This window comes from Phodopus roborovskii, unplaced genomic scaffold (genome assembly GCF_943737965.1).
Source record: "Phodopus roborovskii unplaced genomic scaffold, PHOROB, whole genome shotgun sequence".
In the NCBI taxonomy this organism is placed as follows: Eukaryota; Metazoa; Chordata; class Mammalia; order Rodentia; family Cricetidae; genus Phodopus; species Phodopus roborovskii.
The window spans coordinates 44,877,552-44,897,255 of NW_026126480.1; the positions used below are offsets into that span (position 1 = coordinate 44,877,552).

General features: G+C 45.1%; 1 protein-coding gene across 1 annotated transcript in view; it reads left to right on the forward strand.

The window, feature by feature from the left end:
* Window positions 1–19,704, forward strand: part of Mgmt (O-6-methylguanine-DNA methyltransferase) — a 228,009-nt gene that overhangs the window by 56,577 nt on the left and 151,728 nt on the right. Inside the window, exon 2 of the mRNA XM_051193224.1 lies at window positions 86–222. Coding sequence (XP_051049181.1) covers window positions 86–222 — 137 coding nt within the window. The remainder of the gene's footprint in view (window positions 1–85; window positions 223–19,704) is intronic.

Genomic DNA, 19,704 nt, shown 5'->3' on the forward strand with positions numbered 1-19,704 from the left:
AACCAATGCTTCTATTGTGCTTTATAAATGACCAGCTGCTTCCAAACACACTTTCTTACTCTACTTAAAAATTGCTTCTCTCTAGGAAGTTGGCAGAATGGCTGAGACCTGCAAAATGAAATACACAGTGTTGGACAGCCCTTTGGGGAAGATCGAGCTGTGTGGCTGTGAACAAGGCCTGCATGGGATACGATTCCTCAGCAGAAAGACCCCAAGCACTGAGTAAGTGTGAGCTGTGAGCATGGGCACACATGAGTGGTGTGGGCTGAAGGCAGGAGTCAACAGGAGCCCTGGGTCTTTTCCACTAATGCCGAGCCTGATGTCACCAACCACAAGCATTAGCATCTCTGAACACAGTCTGTGAGTTGTGGTGTCCTTGGCAACTCCAATATTAACCAGTGATATGGAATAGCTCTTAAGCCCTGGGGACATGACTTTGATGAGAGCTTCTAGATATTTGATTCTTGTGTTCTTTTGCAGAGGTGTTGAATTCTGTGAGCAGTGTGTGTGTGTGTGTGTGTGTGTGTGTGTGTGTGTGTGTCTGTCTGTCTGTCTGTCTGTCTGTCTGTCTGTCCAAGTGGGTACACATGTCTGTATGTGCATATGGAAGCCAGTGTATAGCCTCCTGCTTCCTACCTTGTTTTTTGAGACAGGAGTTTCTCATTGGCTCACCCCTTAGGCTAGGTCAGGCAGTGAGCAAGCCTCAGGATTTATCAGTCTTTACTTTCCCAGCTTTTCACATGAATTCTTGGGATTGAACCTAGATCTTCATGCTTATAAAACAAGCATTTTCTGACTAAGCCATCTTTCCCACCCACATTGAGCATTTTGACTCTTGAACACATGGGATACAGGGATGGACAGCTCTCTCAATCGTGTGACTTACCTCAGAGGCTTTAAGTGGAGCCTGGCAGGGTCTGTCAGCCGCTTCTCCCACTGCTAGACTAGATCACTGGTTCTGTCAGCCCACTGTGCTGCCTCCTGGAGGTGGTACCAGGCCAGGAGTGATCACTGCTAAGGAGTGGGAAGTCTTTCCACTGGGTCAGAGTGCAAGGTCCTTGGAGGACATGTGTTCCTCTTTGCATGGTCCTTGCCATATTTTTCTAATTGTAGAAACAAAACAAAACGAAGACAAATTGGAAGCACTCCTGAATGTCTCATCTAAAGTGTAGCACCCAACTTCCTAATTTCCTCCATTTGCTGGCCGTGAGTGGTAGCATTAAAATGGCAATTCTTGTTATTTCTGAGAGAAGTAGGAAAAAAAAAAAAAAAAGGAGAAGAAAAAGCACAAACTCCTATGCTGGGTGTTTGTCTTAACTGGCTAATAAACACAATGCCAAGAACATTAGATAAAGAAAATACATAAGAAACATAAAAATTGATTTTAATGGACCCCTGTCAGAGACAGCCATAATGAGCATTGTTTGGTAATAAATTCCAGCATGGCCCTCCCCAGCCAGCTCCTCCTGTAGAGCCCTGTGCTGCAATCAATATCGTCTTTAAGACTTCAAGACTGAAAAATAAGCAAACCTTTGAACTGCAGGAACAGGCTCCTCTCAGTTTCTGTGAGAACCATCTGGCTGTGGTGCTCAGAAAATCGCAGGCACCAAATAATTTGTAGGGAAAATGTCACTTTGTCTCTTAGCATGTTCAGTAGCTCAATAAATCATAGAAATTATGTGTTGGCTTCTTTTGGAGAAACAGTAAAGTACTCCTTACTGTAAATTTGGGGAAGAAAATTTAAAAAGCAGGCATTATGAGATATATTTAGGGGCCGGAGAGCTGGCTCCATGGTTAAAATCCTGTACTGCTCTTGTGCAGGACTCAAGTTCGGGTCCCCTGTGTAGGGTGGTTTACAGCTGCCTATAATTCCAGCCCCAGGGGACCCAATGCCTCTGACCTCCAAGTACTCTCATGTAGACAGTCCTCTCTTCCCCCACAAATACACATAATTTTTTTTTTTAAATCTTGACAATGGTGTATTTGTTTAAGTATGTCTTATGGGTTGTGTGAACTGAACAATGAGGCTAAGTTAAGTCAGGATTAGAGTTGACTGTGAAAACAACCACCCTATAGTGGAACTGTATCTGGCTTCCCTCAAGGAAGGGCACTTGTGAGTAGATAGCGGAGGCCAGGCTGCCTATGTTGAGATTCTGGTGCCCCATCTCCCCCTAACCATTCACTCAGTTCTCCACTGAGGCCCTGCCTGAGGCTGCAGGCCTGCCCACCACCATCCAGAAGAGTGGCTGGTGCTTCCACCTTGGTTTAGGACTCTGGAGAGGGTATCAGTGGGATAACCCTGACACTGGGGATCCCATGAGTAGCAGTGGGAAATTGAATTTTGAGAGTATGATGGTTAACCTTGTTGGCCATTTTGTGGAATTTAGAATCTACATGGAAACAAATCTCTGTTCCTGCCTGTGAGGGACTGTCCAGACTGGTCAATTGAGAAGGCCCACCCTGCATGTAGGTGGCATGATTCCACAGACCAGGGTCCTGGACTGAGTAAAAAGGAGAAGCTGTCCCTGCTTCCTGACTGAGGACACAATGTGTTCAGCTGCCTCAGGCCCCAGCCGCCTTTCTCTGCCTTAATGGATCAAGTAAACCCATATTCCTAAAGTTGTTTTATCTAGTATTGTGGTAAACAACCAAACCAGTAACTGGTATGGAGAGCAGCCAGAAGCATGTATATGTGAATAACTAATCTGATGAGGTATTTCAAACCTCAAGAATACTTGGAATTAACCTTTTTATTAGTATTAGTATTATTATTTTGTCAGTTTACAAAGCTGAAATTAAAAGCTTCATAGAGATATTTAGATTTCAAACATAAAAGTTCATTAAATTTTGACAAAAGTATACAGCCATATAGAGACCATCCCAAACAAGATCTAGAACTCTCTGGAAAGTTCATTGTGGGTTCATGCTCCAGCCTTGCAAAGGGCTCTGTCTTTATTTTTCTTGAGTAAATTCCAAGGTAAGGAATTGCTGGACTTTGTGGCATATAAATGTTTACATTTGGAAGAGTTTGCCCGCCATTTGGTTCTGCCTGCTTTTAAAGTTTTGACCCTTCAGGTGAGTAGGCAGTATCATCCCATTGTGGTTTGAATGTTTAAAAGTTGTACTCTACCACCTCGTATCCATTTTAACACAGATTTTCTTTTTCTCCTTTTCTTTCTTTTCTTTTTTCTTTTTCTTTTTTTTTTTTTTTTTTTTTTTTTTTTTTTTTGTTACTGCTTTATGGGTTTGAGTATAAATCCTTCACCAGGCATGTGAACTCTCCCTTAGGTTTTTCCTTAGAGACAGTATCTTGATCTCTAGCCCAGACTGGTTTTGAAGTCACAGTCACCCTTCTGCATCAGCCTTCTGCATGCTGATATTATAGGAATGTACCACTATGCCTGGCTTACACTGTGACTTCTTTCCTGTGGTGGTTTGAAGGTAATTGGCCCCCATAAGATCATAGGGATTGGTACTATTAGGAGGTGTGGCCTCCTTGAAGTAGATGTGGCCTTGTTGGAGGAAGTGTGCCACTGTGGAGGTGGGCTTGGAGGTCTCTTATGCACAAGCTCAGTGTGACATGTAGTTCATTTCATGTTGTCTACACAAATTATAGAACTCTCTGCTTCCTCTCTAGCACCATATCTGCCTGTATGCCGCCATATCCCACCATGATGATGATGGACTGAACATCTGAACTGTAAACCATTCCGATTCAATGTTTTCCTTCATATGAGTTGCCATGGTCAAAGTATCTTTTCACAGTGATAGAAACCCTAACTAAAACACTCCCCTTATTTGCCTACACTTAGTTTTTGTAAATTTCTTTAGATAAGAAGTTTGTAATTTTAAGAAAGGTGATCCGTTGTTCCCTTGAAATGTTGCGCTTTTTTTTTTTTGTCTTTAATAAATATGTACTGGTACACACCTTTAATACCAACACCAGGAGGCAGAGGGAGGTGGATCCATGTCAGTGCAAGGCCAGCCAGATCTACACAGTGAGACCCTGTCTCAGAAAACAACAACAGCAAAACACAAGAAAAGCAAAAGCCCCCAAACATCCTACAGAAAAACACGATACCCACCATCAAAACATGAAGTATTCGCTGTAATTTCATCAAAATCTGCTATGCTGTCCTTCAGGAGTGTTACCCTTCTTGCACTTAGATATGTGTCTTGTTTAAGTGACCATGATGGATGTATATTTGATCCTCTCAAACACTTAGTTTTATATAGTTGTCTAATCCCATCCTTTGTGGGGGAAAGCACAGCTTCCAGTTCTATTCAGTTTTTGGCAGTGCCTTGCTAGGGCTGTTCCTGGTTGCACCAGCCTTTGCTCTCAGCCGGCCCCCTGCTGACTTGGTTATGGAGTTTCTGCCCAACCTGAGATAGTCAGGCCATATCTCTAGCTGCTGTCTTTGGCCTTTGGGTATTCTCACTTCTGTGTTGTTGTTGAGAAAGGATCTCATGTAGCCCTGATTGACATGGATCTCAGGGATGACCTTGAACTTCTGATCCTCCTTCATCTGCCTCTAAGTTCTGTGACTAGAGGAAGAGTGCCATCACCCTACTTGGTTTGTGAGGAGCTGGGTGTCAAGCCTGGGTGTTGTGCTTGCTAGACACACTCCACCAACTGAACTACATTTCTACCAGTTTTCTAGATTTTTATTTTGTCCTTTAAAATTATATTTTTATTTATCCAAGTGTGTACATATGTATATACGCACAGTATATTTTTATCATATCCCCCTCCCACTCCAGGGTCTCCCTTCATCTCCCAGCTGGCCCCAGGTCTCATAATTTTGCATAACTCCTTGCCAGTTGAATTATCTGATTTTGCACAGCTTTTTGTTGGCATTTGATTGAGAGGTGTCCGTTTCCATTCTTGGTTGCTTAACAGCTACTTGGTATTGACTCTGTCGATTTGTGGTGTGATTTATCTCTGCATCTGTTTGGGTTCTCTTTCATTTTTCTCAGCAGGGTTTTGTAGTTTCCAGCATGGAGACCTCACATGTCTTTGATAGAATTGATTTTTAGGCACTTTGTTCTTGATAGTATTCTAAATCAGCTTAAAACTTTTGATAACTTTTAAATTATTGCTGCTGGTTGTAAGCCATTGATTTTTTTATATGTTGATCTTATGTTGTACAAACTTCCATGAATTTGTTCACAGGACCCTCCCCAACCCTTCCTTGTGATTTTATTTCTACTGTTTGTTACCCATGGACAGCTAGAGTTCAGAGTCCATGAATGTTAATTGGAAAGTTCCAGAAAGAAACCATCATGACTTATCAGTCCATGCCATTCTAGTATGATGATGTCTTGACCCATCAGCGTGGGATGTGTCCCCTCCTGCCCAGTGTATCCACTCTGTATATGCTGCTCACCTTCTGGTCACTTAGTAACTGTATTGGTTATTAGATTTACTTGGTATTATTGCCATGCTGTGCTTGGGCAGCCCTTTTACTTTATAATGACCCAGAGCACAAGAATCTGAAGATCCAGATAATGTTCAAGACAAAGTACAAAGTGCTTCCTTTAAGAATCCTCTTCCCTCCATTATCACAAGAGCAGAGAGATGAGGCTCACAGCACAGTTGGTTGTTGTGATTGTCTAATTTTGCGTCTTCTGTCTCTTACTTGCCAGGTTTGTAATTTAGTGAAGATATAAAGGAGAAGCCTTATTTTGTTTGATTCTACCTGCCATTTCAGCTAGCCTGGGTTTGGAAATGCATGCCCTGAGTGAGAGGTGGAGGACTGCATGTTGGCCATCCCTCTCTGTGAGTTCTGTGTCTCTGCATACAGTTCTCTGACTGTGGGTCAGAAGTTCTTGGAAAATTGCATCTGTTATGAAGCCATACAAACTATTTTTCTGTCATTATTCTTTTTGCAGAACATTTAAACAGCTGTTCGTGTAGCATTTACTAGGTATTATGGTAGTCCTTGAATGTGTAGCATGTGGGTGGATGTGAATAGGCTCTGCTCTGATTTTCTGTGAAGGAGTCAAGCTTCTCTGGGTGTTGGTGTGCCTGCAGCCCTGGAGCCAGCTCCCTCTGGGGAGTGGAGGATGACAACTCTGCTTATTCAGGGTGTCATTTGGAGTTCTTTAGGATTCCCGTATGAATTCACTCTGCATGGAGGCAGTATGTGTGATGTTCATGCCTTGTGTTTGTGCTATCAACACCCACCAGCAAAACATGCACTAAATACCTCACCAATCCAGTGGACAATATTCCCTTGTCCCTAGTAACAGGACACCTCAGTGTTTCTTCCTCGGTCAGCCTTCATCCTTGGCATTGTTTCTCAGACCGCAACCTGGGGGAGTCCTTTAATGGTTTCTTCCTCTGTATGCTTATACAGCCATGTCATTTTTTTCTGTTTCATAGTCTATGCATATGGTGGAGTGAGTTGAGTTCAGAATACTAAGCCAATCTTGAAATGCTACCCTGCATCAATTTACTCATTTAAGTATACTGCTATCTCTGATGTTTTAGAATTGGGGTGTTTCTGACAACATGCACAAGCTTGGAAGTGCACCTCTGTTTTGCAGAGGAGCCTGGTATGGGGTGGTCTTGGCTTTTCCCTGGATGTCAGTTGGTGTGCTGTTTCATGCTTAGAGTGTGCTATGTAATCACAGTTGTGTGCAGCTCTCTCCACCAGGCTACTTCTGCAGCCTCTGCATCTGCTGACCAGCAGCTGAAGGATCTTGAGTAGGGCACTTGCTGTCACTCTGACATGCGACTTGGGGGGTCTCCACAAGCATTTCTTACTTTGTCCAAGGGCTGTAGCTTTATTTGGTGGGTGACTCACAGGCTGACTGCTGATGCCTGTCTTCAGAGGGATTCCCCGCGTTTCTGTGCAAGCCTAACCTCCCCATACTCCAAGCCTCGTGTCTGTTTAAGGCTCCACACTGTCAGGTGATTGCTGATTTGTTGTGGGCCATACTGTCACCACCATTTTTCTTCTGTTAACATTTGGATGAGGCACATTGGTTTAGAAGTAGATTTTCGTAGCAGATTTATTTGATGACCACCTGCCCCTCTCTTCAAGTTGTCAGTCATTGTCTCCTGCATCATACCTTGGTCTTTGCAAGAGCCTGACTGATGCCCTCCATGCTGTTTTTCTGTGACCGTGGAGCCCTGACCTCTTCAGTCTGCCCTGCACTACCTAGGATGTAGCAAGAGGATTATGTGGCCTGGTCATCTTCCTTATATCATCTTGAGCCTTGCTTAGCATCCCAAACCATTGTTCACATTGCTTGATTACTTGAACAATGACCATGCTGTGAGTCCCACTTAGACTACACAAATAGCAACAGGTAGACTTTGGCTCTCAGGAACTGGGGCAAGCCAAGTATGGCTTATTTTTAACATGTCAAAAATTTGCATCCCCTTCATTTTCTCTTTTATTGTAAACCCTGTAATAAAAGTAAAGGTGATACTGGAAATTTTATGTGGACTAACCAAACTCATATAGTCTTTTGTATCTTGAATGTACAAACTGCTTATAGTCCATTTTCTACTTTACGTAACTTAACTGACTCTCCTGGCAGGATTCATTTGTGATGCTTACAAATCTGGTGTGGCATTTTCCTGGCCAGCCCTAATGTGGAAACTGTTGGAGGAGGTCTGAGCAAAATGAAATCTGCAGGAGGATCATACAGTGCCTACCTAGTCCTTGAGGCCCAACCTCATAAGCCAGTTTGCCATGTACCTTGTGAATGGTGCACATGAGACAGCAGGTTCCAGCACTGTGGATGCCAGGCCTTTTTTTGTTGTTGTTGTTGTTGACCCACAGTTCCGAGACAGAGCTGTGTGGTCACAGAAGGGCAGAGTGTATTAGTTGTGAGGTTGTGTTTCCTCTGATCTAGAACATGGTGTTGATAACTCAACTTGCCTCTTGACTTTGCTCCCTACCTACATGGTCCTTACCTGATGCCAGGTAGAAGGTAGAGATGGGTTTTACTAGGAACCTAAAGTCCTTATGTTATGGACCCAGGTTGGCAAAAAGCTTTGCTCTCTGGACTTGGAAGGCAAGGCTGGCAAACGTGCAGGGCTGTGTTGGTGAGTCAAAAGCTAACCAGTTACTTCATTCTCTGCTAGGCTCATCTTAAAGAGAGACAAGGATTGTTGAATGACTGCTAAGAAAATGTGTACATCTAAAATATGAACTGTCTGTCAGGCCAGGATTTTATTTTTATTTCCAACCTTTGGAGAAATATATTCATTTTAGGGTAACAGAGATAAAGTGGTTAGCTTCAAGCAGGGGTGGGTAAAGTGTTCTATCTCTAAGGCATGTTGGGATAAAAATCCTTAAATCCCTCACTCTTAACAGTAAGCTTTTTTGAGAGGTGCCTTACAACAATGGCGTTTGTGTCTGCGTGAAGGAGAAGTTGGCAGGAAGAGACACCTGCCCCCATTACCTACCCCAGCCAGCCCTGCATAGTCTGTAGTCTGGCCATGGTTAGGAATCAGACTATGCCATGTGCCATCAGAGGAGGGAAGGTCTTTGCCACCTGCTGTGGAATGCCCATGTGTCACTGGTTGTGGCAGTTGCACTGGTGAATACCCACAGGTTACCAGATACTATTTCCTGACCAAGAACTGGAAACTCCCAGGATTCAATTCAGTAGTAACTTTCACCCCAGGAGGAAGCTGCAGTGTTGTGTGCAGGCTCTTGAGGGATTTGTAGCTCAGACCTGGAAAGCTATCAGAGTTTGTGTCTGTCCTTTAGCCATTCCTGGTGGAATTAGCCGTGCCCTGATTAGCTGGGGTCCTGTGGAGTTGGTCTCTGGCACTTGCTGCCTGTGGTATAGACAGATGTTGAACTGATAGTGTGACCATGCTGGCCTACAAATGCAGTCCTCTCTAGTTGGTGATCATGTGCTGGTGCCCTGTAGTTGCCTGCCCTCGCCCCACTGCTATCTTTGGCCTCTTGCATCCCTCATGCCTTCCAGCTCCTAGTTCTCGTGAGCTGAGGCTTTGAGAAATTGGTTAACAGGTGCGTGCTTTACTTTTCTTACCATTGCGACTAGAAGGGAAAAGGGGAATGATTTTAGCTCTTTATCTGATGGCACCGCCTATTGTGGTGGTCAAGGTCTGATGGCAGGAGTAGCTGCCAGCTGTTGGGTGGAGTGAGAGGCAGCATGCAGGGAATACTGGCAGTCAGCTGGCTCATCCCTTTTCTCCTTTGTTTACTTTGGACCTCTAGCTCTCGGAATGGTGCCACCCACATTCAGGGTAGTTCTCCCCTCCTCAGTTTAACTTCTTTGGAAACATCCTCAAGGACACACCCAATGGTGTGTCTCCTAGGTGATTCTAACCCCAGTCATATTGACAGCAAAGATTAACCATCACACAGGCTTGTTTAGATTTCACTGTAAATGAGTTCAAACAAGTCTCTGAGAAGAACAGCTTTATTTGGTAACTATAACACCCAGATGTATGAATTCATTCCACCAATCATTTTTGGGTACTGGCCTTAAGGTGTGGCTTCTGAGTTTGGACCGGGTCTCTTTATAAGGAAGAGGAGGGGTCTCACTGGCTCCCTTGGGAGGTCAGAGCAGAAGCAAGCCTTGAGGTTGTTCACACCTCCCCAGAATAGAACGGTGGGACAGGACAGCTGGACCCACAGTGGTTTCCAATATGTTCTATATTCGTGAGTCTGTATTTCCCATTGAATCCCCATAGTAAAGACATTTGTAAATTCTTGCTTCATGCAGAGAGGCCTTTGCTCTTCTCCTACAGTTCACAGGGTGAGGGAGGGAGGGTCCCCATTTACCCAGGAGCTAGGACTCAGTAGCACAGACTACTGCTTAGGGCCTACCCCATCCAGAAGTGTGCATCTGTCTGCAGCCCTGAATCCTTTAGCCACTCTCAATGAGGGGAAGAGGACGTGGCAGGGAGGTACAGGTGACAAGGTCCCAGAAGGAGTTTTAAGGAAATACAGATGTACTTTCTGCTTACCCAAATCTCTTGTCACACTGCCACTCACCTTTTCCTGAGCCCCCACCCCCACCCCCAGGTGGTGGGCCCCTGGAGTAGTCCTGAGCTGAGTGCTATGCTAGCAGGCCACCTGGGTGCCAGTGACTTGTAGAGGAAAATATTCTTCAGTGGAGAGAATCCAGGCCCAGAAAGGAGGGAGGAGGTTCACTCACAGTGCTGTGTGCCACTGTAAGCCATAGCATGTTTGCAGCTTGTCAGGGGGTGATGCCTCAAGCTAGGTGAGTAGGGCAGGTGCCCCACTGTATCTGTGCTCTGTGGACACCCCTCACCAGCCAGGGTGGCCCCTCCTGACTCTTCTTGTAAAGCACAGCTGTGTGCTGGCTAAGGCGCACATCCCTTTCTTAGACTGGACTGAACTCCAGTTCGGGAATTCTCTCTTGATCTTAATGTATCTTTAGTGTTTCCTGATGTTTACGTGATCTGTAACTAGCAAGCGAGCTTCAGTTTTGTTTTGAGGATGTTAATATCATTAACACTCTAAATTCAAAGCATACTTTGTTTGCTAAATTATTTCCTTTAAGACCGTAACAGTAATTAGATGGGCTGTGTGTTTCTGATGTGCAGGATAGCTCCTACACGCCATTAGCTCAGAATTTTAATTGAGCTGAAGGTTAAATGGGTTTAAAATTTTGAATTAAATTGAAGCATTGTCTTATAGTGGGTTCGTCTAGAATTTTTATTTCCAGGTGCTTATCAAGTAGTAGAAGTAGCTCTTTTTGACATAAAAACATTGAATAAATTTAGAATTCACTTAGGATTTTCCCATTTACCCCTCATTCTCAGAACATGGGGATCTCCCATGTGTCACAAGCCATGTGACAGGCACTAGCAGAGCACTGGGAATGCTACAACAAGGACTACATAGCACTTGCCTGCAAGAAGCAGGGTCAGCCCTGCTCAGGGGATAAGCGCAGGCATCTGTAATACAGGTGCTGTGAGAGCAGATTGTTGAGCTTTCCCAAGAGGGGACCATGTGGGGCCAAGCCCAAGGCTCAGGCAGTAGAAATGGGTGCTGCCCACTAAGTTGAGACATTGTACTACAACCTGTGATAGATGGCATGAGGGTGGCCTGGCAGAGGGAAGGTATTCGGAGGTGGACCCTGGCTGGGCAGCTGAGGAGTGGTGCTTTCTCTAAAGACTGAAACAGAAGCAAGCAGGCAACACAGGGGGCCCTGGAGAAGCCAACGTGATGTGGAAGGTCTTTATTTTTGAGATTACAATATATGTTGCTGGAGGTTCTTGTCCTTCCAGGTTCTACTGCTCTTCTCAGCCCCAAATAAACAAACAGATTAATATTAATTGTTAGCCGATGGCTAGGGCTTCTTATTGGCTAAGCTCTGTCTTAATTTTAAACCATAACTACTAATCTATGTGTTTCTACATGGCCTTATCTTACCAGAGAATGCCTGGCACATCCTTACCCTCCCAGTCCCTCCATGGTGTCTCCTTCTGCCTACCTTTCCCAGAATTCTCCTCGTCTCCTAGTCCTGCCTATCTTCCTGCCTCTACTGGCTATTGGCCGAACAGTGCTTTATTCATCAACCAATAAGAGAAACATATATACAGAAGGACATTCCCCATCAAATTCAATCTCAGCATTTTCCCATCCTCATCCTCTTCCCAACCCTCGCACTAAATGGTGTAACTTGTACATATGTGTATGTATATACACATATGTTCCTAAACATGAACTGTTCAGTCTATACAGTGTAACTTGTATGTTCTCAGGGCTGACCATTTGGTATTGGGTAATCAGTTTGTGTGCTCTTCCTTGGAGAAGATGTTTTTCCCACCTGAAGAATTCCTCAGTTGCTTGCCGTTCTTTGTGTGGGGTTGAGGCCTAGTGGGCTTTACTCACCCACTTTAGCATGTCTATTATTGCTGTCCTTGTTCAGCTTATGTTTAGGCAGTCATGTTGGTGAAAATTTATGGGTGAGCTTCTGACATTCCCAGGACATAGAGTCTTACAAAAAAACTTCTCAAGGGGAGGGTCATTTTAACATGTGACTGGCCATCAAGAAGCCCCAGACATGAATGAAGGAAGACACTCAGGGGCAGAGAACAGGGGAAGGGGGCTGTCTGGAGGCCAATGGAGGCAGCAGATGGGTGTCTCTGTGAGATGGCTTAGGGACAGCCTTGCCCTCTTTGTAGTGTTTATGAGTTAATTCAGGTTTTCTTAAGCTGTGAATAAAATGTCCCTGGCATTGGCCTTCTTGAATCCAGCAGGCCATTTCTAGTTATTATTGCAGCACTGGCTTCATCTCAGCAGAGTCTGCTCCCTGCATCTCTGAGGTAGAAAGCATTTTGGTTCCATCCAAGCCAACCTGCTGTTCCTATTTTAGCAGGAACAGAGTTCTGTACACACCAGTGTCCAGTAGGCTGAATCTGGGGAGGAACATCAGGGAGGCAGTGTTGTGGAAATTGCTGTTGAAGAAATCTTGCTTTCCTCCTCTGAGGAACTTTGGTTTCCTCCCGGCTTGGCAATGTTCCCCAAATTGAAGTAAATCAGTTCTGGCCCCAAGTGGGAAGCACCCACTTCCACTCTACAGCTGTCTTGGTCTCCTCTCCAATGGCCTGAATGCCTTGTCTCTTCCCAGGTCTTCTGGTCTGACCCAGTGTCTCTGAGAACCTCACACACCTCTCCCTTAACAGTCCCAAGACCCTCTTTTCTCCCCACCAACATGTGTGTGCACACAGATGTGCTGTGAGGAAGGAGCATGGCTTCCATGTTACACTGCCAGAGTTGGCTAACAGGTTTGGAGCAGCCGTGGAAGGGCAGCCTTAATCTTCAGAGTTCAGTAGCAGAGGGCTGACTTGTTCTGAGTGTGAAATCATAGTCTCTTCCTTACTTTTCCCCCTATTCATTTCGATATTTCCCTCCCCCCATCTTCCCTTCCTTCCTTTTCTTTTTTTGAGATGATGTCTTTATGTACAGCCCAGGGTATCTTAGATCTCAGGTTCCCCTTGCCTTAGCCTCCTGAGGGATAGGGTTATAAGCATACTACCTGTAATCCTGATTGGGGCTACAATTTTCTTGCAAAGATGGCTACTGGTGGGGGATTCACTGTCATCTCCAAGTTGCTTTCCTTGTGCCTTTTTTCCCCCCAGAAGGTTTGTCCTCCCTTCTGCATGCAGCACAGGTCAAGGCTCTAGAAAATGCCATCACTTGTCAGCTCCCTTCACTAAGGACTTTGGGGCATATTTTCAACCTCAGACTGGGCAGCATCTAACCCTGTAGTAAGGTGACCCTGTCTTCCCACAGCCACTTTCAGGATGGCCTATATTGGTCAGTGGTTGGACAGTGACAGGGTGAGGTCACGCTGTTGGGGGATACACTCTCCTTCCTTTCCTGGAAGCAGATATGGTGTCATAGTGTTCTCTTTGCTGTGTGCACCTTGACACAGGGGCTCCCGATGGGGAGTTTTCCAAATATAATGTTATCATTCTAGCCGCAGTGTCTTGCCTAGGTATTTAGACAAGCTAAAAACAGAATATAAAGACTTTAGAAGGGTGTCATCACGGGCAGAGAAGCTTTTAAGATAGCCCATTATAACAGGAAGCTAGAGATTTGAGGTGTGCTGATTATTCGTTTCTCAGCTAGAAAACCATTGCATGTACTGTATGCATGATGGTGTATATATGCATATAATACTGTACTCTAGAAGTTTCTGTTCTGCCTGTTCATTCCCTTTACTAAAAGTGCACACTTATGCCAGGGGAAAAGAAGTTGTTTATCCTTCTGAATTATTACATACCCCAAAGGTAACCTCCCCCAAACACTGGCTTCTCCTTTCTAAATTCATCTGCAAAAATACCGAGTTTCTGGTCCATACTTCATCCACTTTGCTGGCTCTGCTAGGAAGAGTTATTGGATATCCAAGCATGGATTTTATTAAAAAGAACTGGGCCACTTGTTTCCTTCAAAGTTTTTTGGTGTGTTTAAATCTTCCCTAGGTAAACAAAACTTTTATTGGAAATAATATTTTGAGATGTGACACCTTTTGCCTGAGCAGTGATGCTGAGTATGCTGGACTGCAGCAGCTGGAACCAGGTTCTGTGGCGATGGCTGGGCAGAGTGCTGTGTTGTCCCAAGGGAAAGGGTCTTGTCGCAGACTTTTGAGGAGGGTTCCTCTTGCACACCAAAGTACAACAGAGGTCACAGTGCTCTGGAGTCTCTGGTGCGACAGCACTGCCTCAGGTCCATGAATGGAAAGAATTTGAGATTTCCTTGGGTTGGAGTTTTCATTCTATAACAAAAAGACAAAACACTGTATGTAGTACTCACTCATATATGGATTTTAGACATAGAACAAAGGATCACCAGCCTACAATCCACACCACCAGAAAGGCTAGGAAACAAGGAGGACCCTAAGAGAGACATGCATTATCCCCTGAAGAAGGGGAAAGGGACAAGATCTCAGCAAATTGGGAGCATGGAGGGAGAGGAGAGGGAGTTAAGAGAAAGAGAAGGGGAGAGGTGGGCATGAGGAATCAGGAAGATTGAGACAGGGAAAGAATATAGGAGAACAAGAAAGGAGATACTATATTAGAGGGGGACATTATAGATTTAAGATTTAAGGAGAAATCTGGCACTAAGGAAATGCCCAGAGTTCTACAAGGATGAACCCAACTAACAATCTAAGCAATAGTGGAGAGACTACCTTAAATGCCCTTCCACAATAATGAGATTGACAACTACCTTATATGCCATCCTTGAGCCTTCATCTAGTAGCTGATAGAAGCAAAAGCAGACAACCACAGATAAACACTGAGCCAAACTCCTGGAATCCAGCTATAGAGAGGGAGGAGTGATGAGCAGAGGGATCAAGATCAGGCTGGAGAAACCCACAGAATCAGCTGACCTGAACAAGGAGGAACTCGTGCTCCCCAGTCTGATAGCTGGGAAACCAGTATAGGACCCACCCAGACCCCCTGAATGTGGGTGTTAGTTAGGAGGACTGGGCAGTCTATGGGGCCTCTAGTAATGGATCAATATTTATTCCTAGTATACAAATGGACTTTGGGAGCACATCCCACATAGAGGGACAGACACTTTCTCAGCCTAGACATATGGGGGCGGGCCTAGGCCCTGTTCCAAATGATATGACAGACTTTGAAGACTCCCCATGGAAGAACTCACCCTCCCCAGGGAGCAGAAAGGGATGGGCTGGGGTTTGGTGGGGGTGATAGGGAGAATGGGAGGATGAGGGAACTGGGATTGACATGTAAAACAACTTTGTTTCAAATTTAAATTAAAAAAGGAAAAGAGAAAGAAAGAAAGGAAGGAAGGAAGGAAAGAAGGAAGGAAGAAAGAAAGAAAGAATGAATTCCAGAAAGGAAGCACCCAGCACCTCCGCAACGAGGCTGGACTCCTGTCAATCAGAGCATTGGCTCCTGTCAATCTATTCTGTCCTGGTCCTTCCCCTCCATCTGCAGCTGTCCACTATTTTCCATGGAATTATTATAAAGATACTCCTTCCCTTCCCTTCCCTTCCCCCTCCCTCCTTCCCCTATCTCCTCCCTTCTTTTCTCCCCTCTCCCCTCCCTCCCCTATTCCCTCCCTCCCTTTTCCCTTCCTTCTCCTCTCCCTTCCCTCTCCTCTTCCTTCCCTTTCCTCACCCCTCCCTCTCCTCTCCCCTCCCTCTCTCCATTAGGCGAGTCCAGGCACATGGCTAGGGATTCTGATTTGTTTTGAGGCAGGGTCTCATGTAACCCAGGATGATCTCAAACTCTGTCTGTAGCTGAGGTCTTTTCTTCCTGCCTCCACCTCTCAGTACTAGGGTACAAGTGTATACCACTATACATGGCAGAAACACCTCTGGGAATCAAACCCAGAGCCACAGACATCCTATGCAAGCACTCCATCAACAAAGATACATCCTCAGCCTGAGCAGTAGTAGTTCTGGGCCCTCCAGTAACCTTCCTGTATAATCTGTTCTTGACTCTAAGAGCTGGGGACCATACTAATTCAGGAGTCAGTGGGCACTATGAGGAGAGTGGGCTTGAGGAGTTTCCAGTCTATTGTGATGTGATGATCCCACTATCAGATATGGTGTCTGTTGCCATCCACATTTTATTATGTTGTGTGCAATTCTCTGTGATATTGATTCTCTATGAAAGTTTGAGCCTTCAGGCACTCAGCCACGAGGAATTAGCCAAATCATCTCACTGTCTGTGCCTATGTCAGTTGAAGGATTTACTTGGGTGTGTAGCCCAGCCTGCACAGCATGGCCAGCATGATGCTAGGCTGCATAGAACCTGCATCCCCAGGACTTCTGGACGTCAGGGCATGATAAGTGAGGGCCTGTAAGGCCACTGCCCTCAGCTGCCCCTTCTTTGAACCTCTCCTAAGGACCACCCTGTAGACGCCAGAATCTGGAGAATAGAAGTTTAAGGCACTGGGGTATATCCTGTAAGTATTTCATGTTTTTTTTTTTTTTACACACATATGTAACCTTTTAGCCTCATTTCTGGCTTTTTTGTTAATGTATGTAAAAATATTAAAAGCCCTTGTATATTACATTCAAAACTATGTCAGCTACCCTGCTTTTTTCTATTTATTAAAACTTTTCAAGCAGTGAAAACATTTTACTTGTTAATGAGGGGAATGGGAAGTTAATGACACAGAGCCCGGATCCTCCACAATGCCGCTTCCTAACCATGCGCAGCAGCTCTCCCACCCCATGTCATTTAATTTCTTTGATGGGGTTCAATAGACACATGCAAACAGATTTAAGATCATCCCCCAGTTTAATAGCGTCTGATATTTAGGGTCAAAGACTCTTTCTTTGGAGAGTGGCATAGTATCTAGGGGTAAATTTATTACTATTAGTGATAGTGGGTTATACCAAATGGAGAAAGAGTGTTTTCATCATCAGATTATCTTTCCTTGTGGCGGGGCAGGAGTTGGTGAAGGAGATCACTGGGAACTGTGTCCCTTTGGTTGTTGGAGGGAGACATGATGTACATCCTGGGAGGTGATCTGGGCCCTAGCACCTGGTGAACAGTGTTCATCCAGGGCATGGGAGCCTGAGTACCCATAGCCACATGGTTCTCTTGGTGAAGTTCAAGGAAGGAAGTTGAAATCGGATCACTCTGGGGCCGGCTGCTCTTGGGTTTTGAGATCCTAGAGGGTGGGGTCTCTTCTTGATTCCTGAGTCTGGTGTTGGAGGACCCGGTGTGGTGGTGCCTAGCCCAGCAGTGTCCCAGAGGGCCAAAGAGATTGACTTTTTGCAGCTGATGGAAAGTGTTCTTGAGAAGTGGCACAGTTACGAATGTGGAGCCAGGGAGCTTAGCAGGAGCTGCCAAGGTCAACATCCCAGAAGTCTCTAAAGACAAATCCAAATATACCTGGGATAAAGGGAGCCATGTGGTAGCTAGACCTTCTCAGTGTGGTAACTCCCCACCCCCACCCCATCCTTGGCACCTGCTGCCTCTGGAATGACAGTCAGCTGTGAAAATGGTGGCTTCTTTGGGGCTCTGTGTTGCTTAGCTCAGAGCCCATGTGACTCTTGCCATGATCGTGATGATGCGAAAGGACTCTTGGACTGGTTCATCCTCTACCTTTACCTATCAACTTGAGGCAAAATGGAGTTTCACTGTTCTAGCATCTACTCTGGTCCCAGTGTGAGTTCTTATGTTGATGTCCTAACCTTCCACATTTCATAATGTGTTAAGGTTCATGTGGTGACTCTGTAAAAAGAGATGAGGGTAGGATGGACATAGACACATGGTTTGGCATGCTAAGGTGGCCCTAGCCCATGGCTGAAGCATACAGTACCTGTGTGACTGTGGGGTTTAGTTTTGTTTTTCGTTTGTTTGTTTGTTTCTCACTGCCATGGAGATTTGCTGGGGAAGAAGGTGTTCAGCCACCCTGGCCAACTCCCGTTTGTGGACCTACAGGTGGGTCCTTTGGGGCCTCAGGGCAAGAGTTATTTGAACATAATTGAAAGGGAGTTTTAAGCAAGAATATGAAGTTTTGGAAGTTGGAGCTGATGTTGGTGAGACCCTTCCTCTCCCTCATGGACTGTTCCTATGCCTCTGTGGCCCAGTGGGGTGGCTTTCCCGGGTGCAATGGACCTGCTTCAGTGAGGTCTAGCGGCTGCATTGCCATAGAGGGAGGTCAGGGCTGTTATCATCTGCTGATTGTGGATATAACTGTGACTTCCTGTTGGGTAGTCTCTGCTTCCTCTATCTATCTGTCCTTTTTACTCTGTGGTCCCCGAGGTGGAAAGACACCCCATGCCTCTTCATTTTCCAGACACCCAATATATACAAGTGCATTGCTTTCTTTTCAATGTGAAAGCCCACTGAGATCTTGCCCCAGGAGCGGATTCGGAGTGCCATGTAGGATGAGCATCCTAGATCATGGCTGGTCCCCTGGGGTGTTTTATCACAAGGTCTTCTTGAGAAAATTGGTGAGCCTTTTCCTTGGTCATGTTCCCACCTTTGCTTAGGAGCTTGACCCATCTGGCATCTTCCTGTCAGTGTCAGCCAGGTACTTTTGATATCTTTGGTGTCTTAAACATGGCACTTAAAGGTCTGTGTGTGTTGCATGTCTCATACACACTAGAAATTAGTTTGCTTCCAATGTTCTCCTATGATCTTGCATGCTAGATGCAGCTATAACTCATGAGTGTGGTGATTGTTACTTGGCTAACTGATGTTGTGATTCTGGTTATGCAGAAGTCTCTGAATTCTCACGTAGCCCTGGCTTCCCCTGGCTGTGGGGCATCTGGTTGCATTTCACTCTCATGATGATGAGGTATAGTGTCTACCAAGATTTGGTGATCACTGCCAAGTTTTTTTTTTTTTTTTTTTTTTTTTCTCTTTTACGATTAAGTGGAAAGACATCATAACTCCTCCCCATTGCCTTGATGGGATATAGAGTTTGAGAATTCTCTTTCTAGATTATTTTCAATAGTGAATTAATTAGATTAGGGGAAAGGGAACCTGGATTTGTTCTCTGCCTTGTAGAACAGGATTTACATATTTACAAAGATGGATATTCTAAAATAGCAGTGCAAGAATATGAACTCGTACAAGGTGAGATGGAGGCTCTGTCTTGACATTCGCCTTCCTCCTTCTGGCAAGCATCCAGGCATATTCCAGCATGCAGGAGTATCAGGAGCTAGTACAGGCCTGGAGGGTACATGAATGTGGGAGGGGCATTTCCAGGAATTGGGCTTCAGAGCCTGTTTAAAATTGAAAGCTTATCCATTTTTGATAAGCGGCCAAATATAAATGATAACACCTTGGTTAATAGGCTTTGATGAAGTTGAAGGTGGGCTTTTCTGGGAAATCCTTATTGAAATACTGCCCATTTGAGTGAATCTGATAGACCCTGAGCCCGAAGCTTGCAGGGAACATTATGGAATGCAAATGGGGAAATGTGTGTGTGTGTTTTCTTCCTGAGTTGTCGCTCTCTCCACAGAAGTGAGGAATATCAATGTTTTATGGCCTTTCTCCAGGTCGCCTGTGTCTATTACTAGATATGCAGTGTGGCCCCAGCATCAGGGGCGCTTGCTTGCTCACCTTCCTGATGTGCAGCCTGTAGCCTGGTACCAAGGTGCCGTTTCACTAGAGTCAGCTAATTTCCCGTTTTCCCTCTCCTCAGTGCTTCCATCTGGAGATTGGAAATCCCATTTCAGCTCTTCGCTGGCGACTGTGACAATCTTCTGTGACTTTTGTTATTGCCACCG